General features: G+C 37.9%; 1 protein-coding gene across 1 annotated transcript in view; it reads left to right on the plus strand.

Annotated features, from left to right (window-relative positions):
- Positions 1 to 5967, plus strand: part of TNKS2 (tankyrase 2) — a 31843-nt gene extending 25876 nt beyond the window's left edge. Inside the window, 8 exon segments of the mRNA XM_033149246.1 lie at positions 344 to 464; positions 976 to 1073; positions 1637 to 1709; positions 2538 to 2645; positions 4038 to 4163; positions 4166 to 4223; positions 5742 to 5755; positions 5758 to 5967. Coding sequence (XP_033005137.1) covers positions 344 to 464; positions 976 to 1073; positions 1637 to 1709; positions 2538 to 2645; positions 4038 to 4163; positions 4166 to 4223; positions 5742 to 5755; positions 5758 to 5912 — 753 coding nt within the window. The 3' untranslated portion in view covers positions 5913 to 5967.
- Positions 5968 to 8817: the final 2850 nt, after the last annotated feature.

An 8817-nucleotide genomic window follows, 5' to 3' on the forward strand; every position in this document is an offset into this window, starting at 1 on the left:
AATTGTGGGGGGGTGGGGTGGGGTTGCATGATATCTTCAGTTCTTAGTCAAAACAAAATAAAAAATAAAAAAATTCCTTCCAGTAGCACCTTAGAGACCAACTAAGTTTGTTCTTGGTATGAGTTCTTGATATATGCACACGAAAGCTCATACCAAGAACAAATGTAGTTGGTCTCTAAGGTGCTACTGGAAGGAATTTTTTTTATTATTTTTTGACTGGCAGACCAACACGGCTACCTACCTGTAACTTCAGTTCTTAGCAACATGAAGTTTTCCTTGCTGAAGATCTGTGCCGTAATCCGAGTTTAATGTGAAACTGCATTTATGTTACTTTTCTTTGTAGATAACATTAGATGTACTGGTTGAAATGGGGCACAAAGAATTAAAGGAAATTGGTATTAACGCTTATGGGCACAGACACAAAATAATTAAGGGAGTTGAAAGACTAATCTCAGGACAACAAGGTATGTTGCAGATCAAATTTTTGGGGTTGTGTTGCAAGTTGTGGAGGAGCAGAAGAGGAAGGGAACATTAATGTGGAAGTGTGGGCTTGCTACTGCTCAATGTCACCCTAAGTTTTTTGGGTTTTTTAAGAGCATGTGTGTGATATGCAAGCTCATTTTTCTATAATATTGGAACCAGGAAACATTGCAAGCAGAAATTATTATGGATTCTATGGATTCTGTGGATTGTATCCAACAAAGTAGTTGCATTAGCGCAAGGACTTCTTGCTTGCACAACAGAATTTGCACAGACTCCCCAAAAATCTGTTCCAGAGGGTTGGGGGGAAAACCCAGAACAGATTCAAGTGCAAATTGAGGGAAGGGGGGAAATTTAATTGTGCAACAAGAAGTCCTTGTACTAAGAACAGCTTTGTTAGATACAACTCTTAAGTTCTAAAACTACAATCTTATATATATATATATTTAATTGAGCTGTATGTCTCTAAATATTACCTGTTGCATTTTCTGATAGGTCTTAACCCCTACCTAGCTTTGAATACTTCAGGTAGTGGAACAATCCTCATAGACCTATCCCCTGATGATAAAGAGTTTCAGTCAGTGGAAGAAGAGGTATATATTTTGATTCCTATTCCATATAAAAAAACCTCACTGTTGTGTAATCAGATGTAATAAACTTAATTCATTTTTCAGCCTTGGCTGATTAAGTGTTAAACACATGGTGCTCATCCTCATGTTATGTCTTTTAATTTTGTTATGAATCATTGTCCCCAACTGAGGAGACAGTATCACTTGAGATAAGATAGGCCAAGCAATTCTTGTGACTTTTCCAAATATCCTGAACTAACATAGTGCTGACATGTATTTGCTGTGGATGGGCTCAAAGAGCAACATAATACCTGCTTTAAATCAGGACATGTGAAGAAGGGAATAGAGGTTCAATGTGGTGAGCCAGAACACACAAGTGGCTCTGCAAATTATATACAGCCGGTTTTAAAGCAGCCTGCCATTTGAATTCTGCTTATAATGTTTGTGGAAATAATTATAAAATTCCTTGTGGGAGAATAGCTCAGTTGCAGTTGCTTTGCATTCAAAGACACTAAGCAATTTTTTATTCAGCATAATGGAATCTAATAAAAGTTAAGGTTAGAAATTCTTTGTTTATTCCGTTTCAGATGCAGAGCACTGTTCGAGAGCACAGAGATGGTGGACATGCCGGCGGGGTTTTCAACAGATACAACATTCTAAGGTAACTAATTGGTGTCTCTGTCACCAAGAAGTCATTGTTGTGCTATCAGTTCTTGCCCTTGCCCTTGAATTAATTGTGCAGCCTGGAAAGTAGAAATATATACTATGCCAAGGAAACAAAAACTGGATTTGTAATGAATTAGAAACAAATTTGCAACTTTCAGTTTATTGACAATGCTGTCAGTGGGCTGTTAAAGAAATAGAAACACTTCGGTGGGAAGAAAACTAAGATGAGTCGTGGCATTAATAAATGTTATTATGGCCTAAGATTTCATGGTCTAGAGGCCACGGGTAATTTCCAGTGAAATACTTAGGTTAGCCCAAGGACTTCTGGCTGTGAATGAAACTTCTCTTCCCTCTCCACACACATCCCTAAATCTGTTCTTGGGGGTTCCCACCCTCCTTACACTAATGAAACTGCTTTGCTCGATAGAGCCCTGTTTCATCAAATGCTTAAAAGTGTAATCCTGAAATGCATGCTTGCATACACACACATACATATATACAGACACACATGGGGGTTGTAAGGAAGTGTATTTAGAGAAAAATTAAATACAAAAAGTACAGATGGTGGCAGTTCAGTTAGAATATGTGCAAGAGGAGCACAATGATACTGTACAACAATGTGATAGATGATAAAGCAAGCATCTTGACATTATTAACTAGCATTTATAGTGAGAAAAAAAATAATTCTCTGTATTCAGGGCCAAATCAATAAAGTTGAATTTCTTAATTGTAATTCCTTTTCCTAAGCAGATTTGTGGAAACTGCTTATATTATAGACAACTGAAAAAAACTAATTGTGAATTCTGGATTTTGTGCCCTTTTAGATACAAAAAGTATGTAACAAAAAGCTCTGGGAAAGATACACTCACAGGAGGAAAGAAGTTTCTGAAGAGAATCATAATCATGCTAATGAAAGGATGTTGTTCCATGGTATTTCAAATTATTTTTTTCTCATGTTCAGTCATTACTATTTATAATGTTCTCTGATTTTTTTTAATACTGAAATTTGAAATGATCTACAATTCAATTCCAAATAATGTTTAGCATTACAGTCTTTTAAAACTCATAAATATTATTGACCAGTAGCTACCATGTAATTTCATATTGTTAATACAGTGGTGCCCCGCTAGACAAAAATAATTCGTTCTATGAGTTTTTTCGTAAAGCGAATTTTTCGTCTAGCGAAGCGGCAATGGAGCGCGGAGGTTTTCGCGCCCCCCCCCAAAAAAAATCGTCTTGCGAGGCAGCCCCATAGACTTTTTCGTCTTGCGGGGCAGCCTTCCGCTAGACAAATGCTTTCGTCTAGCGAGTTTTTCGTCTAGCAAGGCATTCGTCTAGTGGGGCACCACTATATTGTACTGGTATTTGTACAATACTGTTACCATTAAGTGCCTGGAAAAGAGGAGAATCGAAAAACCTCTAAAAATGGCCGTGTGTGCTTAAATCTCTTCTCAAATCTGGGATTATATTACACAGAACAATCTGTATTGATTTTTTAAATTGAGATTTCCATTACAATTGAGCATTAAAAGCCTAAAAAGCTGAGTGAACATAAAAATATTGGTTTTTAATGCTCGACTGTTTTAGCCTTTTCATTCTGCTTTTTTAGTTGTCTTTGTTTGCTGGTATTTAATAATTGTGTGTTTATTATATACACCCACACACCCCCAAATATTCTCCTCAGTTTAATAACACAGAAAAGCAATAGAGAGGCAGGTTGAGTATATAGTTTTCCAGCGAGTGTTAATTGTGAAAGGCCCATTATTGTGAGCAAAGAGACTGGCCAAAAAGCACTTGGCACCAAAAGATGGTTGTCACAGTGAGTATGCCAGGCACCTGTCTATCCTGTAATTTACAGTTGCAGCCTGATATACATCAGTGCATCCTAGATCTACTTTGTGAGTCTCAAGGGTCATTTCTACTGACTGCAGCATCTCTACATGAAACAGGATTTTTGGTTGCTGGTCATGCCTCCTTTAGTGTCAAACCATCCCCAGATAGCACAGTGGTGATTGTGTTTGCAGGCCTAAAGCAAACCTCTCCCGTGTGATATTGTGGCAACACCATTAACGGGATTTATGGACCAGGCGTGGTGCCAAAATTTGTAGAGGTAACAACAAGGCACTCCTGATTTTGTATCCCCCCCTTTTTTTTTTGCTTCCTCCTCCTTCTAATGTATTTAGTTGGACAGTGTTTCTGATTTTGTGTAATGAAACTGTCACTACAGTATTTTCCTGAGTGTTATTTACAAGATGGTAAAATATTCAGTGCTAAGAACAAATATAATAAAGACTAACACTTTTTATTATAATGTACTCGCAGGCTCCCCTTTTGTGAATGCAATTATTCATAAAGGTTTTGACGAGAGGCATGCATACATAGGCGGAATGTTTGGAGCAGGAATTTATTTTGCTGAAAATTCCTCCAAAAGCAACCAGTATGTGTATGGTATGGTGGTGGCACTGGTTGCCCAATTCACAAAGACAGATCTTGTTATGTCTGCCATAGGTAAGTTGTAGTAAAGGTTGTTTGACCTGGTTTTTAAACTTTGTGATTACATTGTTGTAAACCCACTCTGGAACCTTACACTGAAGGGCAGACAATTAATAAACAACAGAACAGAACTATATGAATTGTACAGTGGTGCCCCGCTAGACGAAATATTCGTTCTGCGAAAATTTTCGTCTAGCGGGTTTTCGTCTTGCGGAGCGGCAATGACAGCCCGCGCTCCGCAAAACGAAAAAGAAAAAAAATAAAGACGAAAATTTTTCGTCTTGCGAGGCAGCCCCATAGACTTTTTCGTCTTGCGGGGCAGCCTTCCGCTAGACGAATGCCTTCGTCTAGCGAGTTTTTCGTCTTGCGAGGCATTCGTCTAGCGGGGGTACCACTGTACTAAAATTTGTTGAACTCATTATTGCTTATTTAGAGATGTATATGCTACTTTTTGGCACATCTCTCAGGAGAGAGGATACATAGTTACAGTGGTTCCGAGAAGGGAGGGTTAGTCCTGTTTTTGTGAGTGGTTCTTCTGCCTCTGGCAGACTCTGGATCCAATCCATCATTTACATCTATAAATCAAGGTAGAAGGTTTCTGTCTTGTTTGTTCCTAGTGCTTCTTTCAGCAGCTATCAACCCTAAAAATGGGTGCATATTATGTTACTTGCAACCAAGTAATGTTTGCCAAATGAGGAAAAAAGTAGTATTGACTTTAAAACCTTGTATGCCTGCTGCTGCGTAAGAACATAATTTCTCTACATTGATAGGTGATCTTTTAATTATCCAATTTTGGTCAGGATCTGTAAAAGCTAAAAATTTTAAGTTCACTGGAAAAAATAGACTTAAAAATATCCTGGTTCAGTGTTGGATTGTGGACACTGTCTTGATTAATTACAATAAATGTCATGGAGAAAGTCCTGCTACCTGTATGGGTAAGGGTAAAGATACCGACTTTCCCAACACCTGTCCCAAATTGTAGCTGGAATATCATGTCTGCATTCTGGGCCACCCATTTATGGTTTTATGGATTGTAGTGGAGCCCTTAAATTGTGGGCTTTATATTAGCAAGCATTCCTTTTTAAGTTTTGTCTTTGTTGGAGTCCTGGCCAGATTGTTAGCAGTTTGTTGCCTTTTCATTCATGAGACTCTTAATCTCAGTTCGTGGTTTGAGACACACGTTGGGGCAAAAATATTCCTGCATCACAGAAGGTTGGGCTAGGTGACCTTTGGTTCCCTTCCACTCTACAATTCTATGAAAAGCTATAGGCCAATCCTTTAAGCTACATAGTGTTCTTTATCATGTGCTTTAACAATTTTTGTTGTGTGATCAGAATTTCGAGAGAGAACAGTGCGGAGAACAAAAATAGGTGTCTTGGTGTTCTTGGATCAAACTCAATATTAAGAGAATATGGTATACTCAAGTAAAAGTAATGCTTTTTGTAAACCTTATTTGCATATTAGAAATTGAATTGCTTGTTTATTTTGTGCCTTTGCACATTTATAAGTAAAGGGTTTGTTTTCTTTATATAGGCAGTTGCTGTTTTGTCTGTTACATTGGGCAAGTCTTTTCTACAGTTCAGTGCAATGAAATGGCTCATTCCTCCTCCAGGACAACCATTCAGTTACTGGCGGCCTAGTGTAAATGGACTAGCTTTAGCAGAATATGTCATTTACAGAGGAGAGCAGGTAGTGTATTTTTAGTTTCACTTTCCAAACACGGTTTTCCTTAAATTTGAAGGTTTGTATTCATAGGCACCTTGGATTTTTATATCTCGCCTTCCATTTGTTTAATAGAGAAATAGCTTTTTCCAACAAAATCCTGCACATGTCTACTCTGCAGTCGGTTCCATTGATTTCAGTGGGGATTAACTCCCAAGTAAGCACATAGATTGCAGCCTGAATCTGTGAGAGTTCTTCACTTGCTCAGAAGTGCATGATACTTTTAGCTATTTTGTTCTTATTATGGCAATTATATTTCATCACATGCATTATTCCCATAACATTCTTACAGATGACAGAGAATAATAAACATAATTTAATATTTCAGGCCTTCCAGAATATTTGATTTCTACCACAGATTAAGAAGAGGATGAACCTGAAACTGCCACAGAAGCTTGAAACCCCAGATGTTTTGCAGAGATCAAAATGAAGAGTACACTGAATTGCTGAAAAAATGTATCCTACCCCCCACAGCATTGTGGTAGAAAATGTGAATAAAATCTAACATTTTGACTTAGTAAAGCTTTAATAAATATATAGTAAGTTTTCTAAAATTTCAGAAACTTCCTTTTTTCAGCACTTTAACAGATCTCATTCCAGGTGATACTGGGTTTGTCTGTACTAAATTATAAAACATTAACTTGAACTTTGTTTTCTATATACTGTTACAGTGAAATCTTAACAAATTGTATTGCTATATAGGAACTCATTTTACTAATACTGTGTTCTTTAAAACACTACATTTACACTGAGTAAAATTGTATTTGTAAAACCTGTAAATAAGAGCTTTCTACTAGCCTGGTATTTATTTACATTGGTTTTGTAATATAAAGTGTTTCACAGCCCAACATATGCAAATATTCCCCCCCCCCAAATGTTGCATTACTCATCTGCATTTCACTATCCATGAGATTTGGGAACCCCCCATGTAATTTGCCAATCAAATAGAAACATACACATGATTTTAGCTAAGTAAGCAGAGTTTAGTGGAGGAAATGTCCCAGCAGTCTAAGTAATATGCATTCCTGAGAAACAGAACATTCCAATTCCTCAACAGATCCTCCACAGGATATCTATTGGAGGAGGTAAATCAACTTTATACACATGGTGAGTTAAACCTTTAGGCACCCATTTCATACAAAGGCAATATATTTTGTAATGAGCCAATCTATATCTCCCTCTACCTCTAGCAGTACAAAGCTAAGCATAGAGATGCAATGAGATCAAATTTCTTCTTGAATGCAGGACTCTGTGAGTGAAGTCTGCTGTCTACAGTTTCGCTAACCAACTTCCTGTAAGACTTGTTCTGCTTATTGTAGACAGTAGCTGGGTTTCCCCATGAAAGTCACTGGAGGCAAAAAGGCAGAAAAGGAAGTACTCACACCTCCTCAAGGCACTGTCAACTTTTTTCACACCCTCTCCTACCATCTGTTTTCCTTATTTCAGTTCCATCTAGGATTACGCATTTATTTCAAAGTCTCTTACCTAAATGTAAATAATCCCACATTTCATTTGTCCACTTTTTAAATTAAGCATTTCAATGGGAGTTCTTCAACATTATGACCCATAATGTAATTTAATTGTGGATCATTATCACATTAGGGGTTAAGAGAGATTGCCAAGACTGCTTTGACTGTCTGATTCATATGGGGACTTGAGACAAGAGTCCTAAACAGTTGCATTGCACATGAAGTCAGTGCATGGATAGTTATAAAATCATGTGGAAAATATAGTAAATATCACTTTTATGTGATTGCTCCTGCAAGCAATACAAAAATATAAAGGGGTCTTGATTTGTATGGTACTATATCACTGCATGTTTTCCACTCGCTAGCTTAATTAAATGATGGATCAAGTGTTCATGCAAAACCTGCTAACTATCATTTAAGCACTGAGATAATTCATTTCATTGCTGAAAATACTTCATTCTTTGTGAATGATTATTTAATATGATGTAAATTATTGTGGTATGGGTAGCATTTTAAATGGTACCACAAGATTGGTTAGAATGGTTTTTTGTTTTTTGTTTTTAATTTTGCATGACATACCTTGCTTTTTCGGAAGTAATGGTTTTGCTTGTGTTGACTTGAGGTGAAATTCCAGCCTCCTGTGCAATTAGTGCTTTATTCATCTTGAAGTGTCTTACCTGTATTGTACGACATTCCATTCCGTTCAGCCCCAAATAAACTTCATTCACAAACTTTTTGGTATGGTTGCATCATTACAATTAAGCGTGGCAAAAAGGGCAGCGACCCACTAACAGCAGACATCCCCCCCCCACACCTCCCTTACTCTGGAGTTAAGTTCACTCACAAATTATAATTAATCACTGCCTGTTATCTTGCTTGAAGAGGCTGCATTGCTGTGGCCTGGCCCCACTCCCATATTTTTGCAGAAGAAGAGGAGGGGAAACCAAACTCATTCTGACGGGGGGGACCAGAGAGGAGCAAGTGAAGTAGTTGTTTTGGAAGTCCTGGTTCTTCAAGTAGCGGGGTTCACTGTACAGAATGAGATTTAAAGTGACCTCCCCCTAAAGTTGGCTATACAAAGGAATAATCATCTTTCCCCGATCTTTGTGTTGCTCTTTGGACCACAAAGGCAGCTATGTAGGATAGGCACAGTCACACAAAAGGACATTTCTATTCAGAAGTTTCTCACTTTTGCCAAATGACATTAAATCTTGTGATTATTGTAATTAACCCCCTTCGCGCTTCCATATCCTAGATCAGGCATCCCCAAACTCGGTCCTCCAGATGTTTTGGGAATACCATTCCCACCATCCCTGACCACTGGTCCTGTTAGCTAGGGATGATGGGAGTTGTAGTCCCAAAACATCTGGAGGGCTGAGTTTGGGGTTGCCTGTCCTAGATGGTGTGGGTGAGCTTGC

This window comes from Lacerta agilis, chromosome 5 (assembly GCF_009819535.1).
Source record: "Lacerta agilis isolate rLacAgi1 chromosome 5, rLacAgi1.pri, whole genome shotgun sequence".
Classification (NCBI taxonomy): Eukaryota; Metazoa; Chordata; class Lepidosauria; order Squamata; family Lacertidae; genus Lacerta; species Lacerta agilis.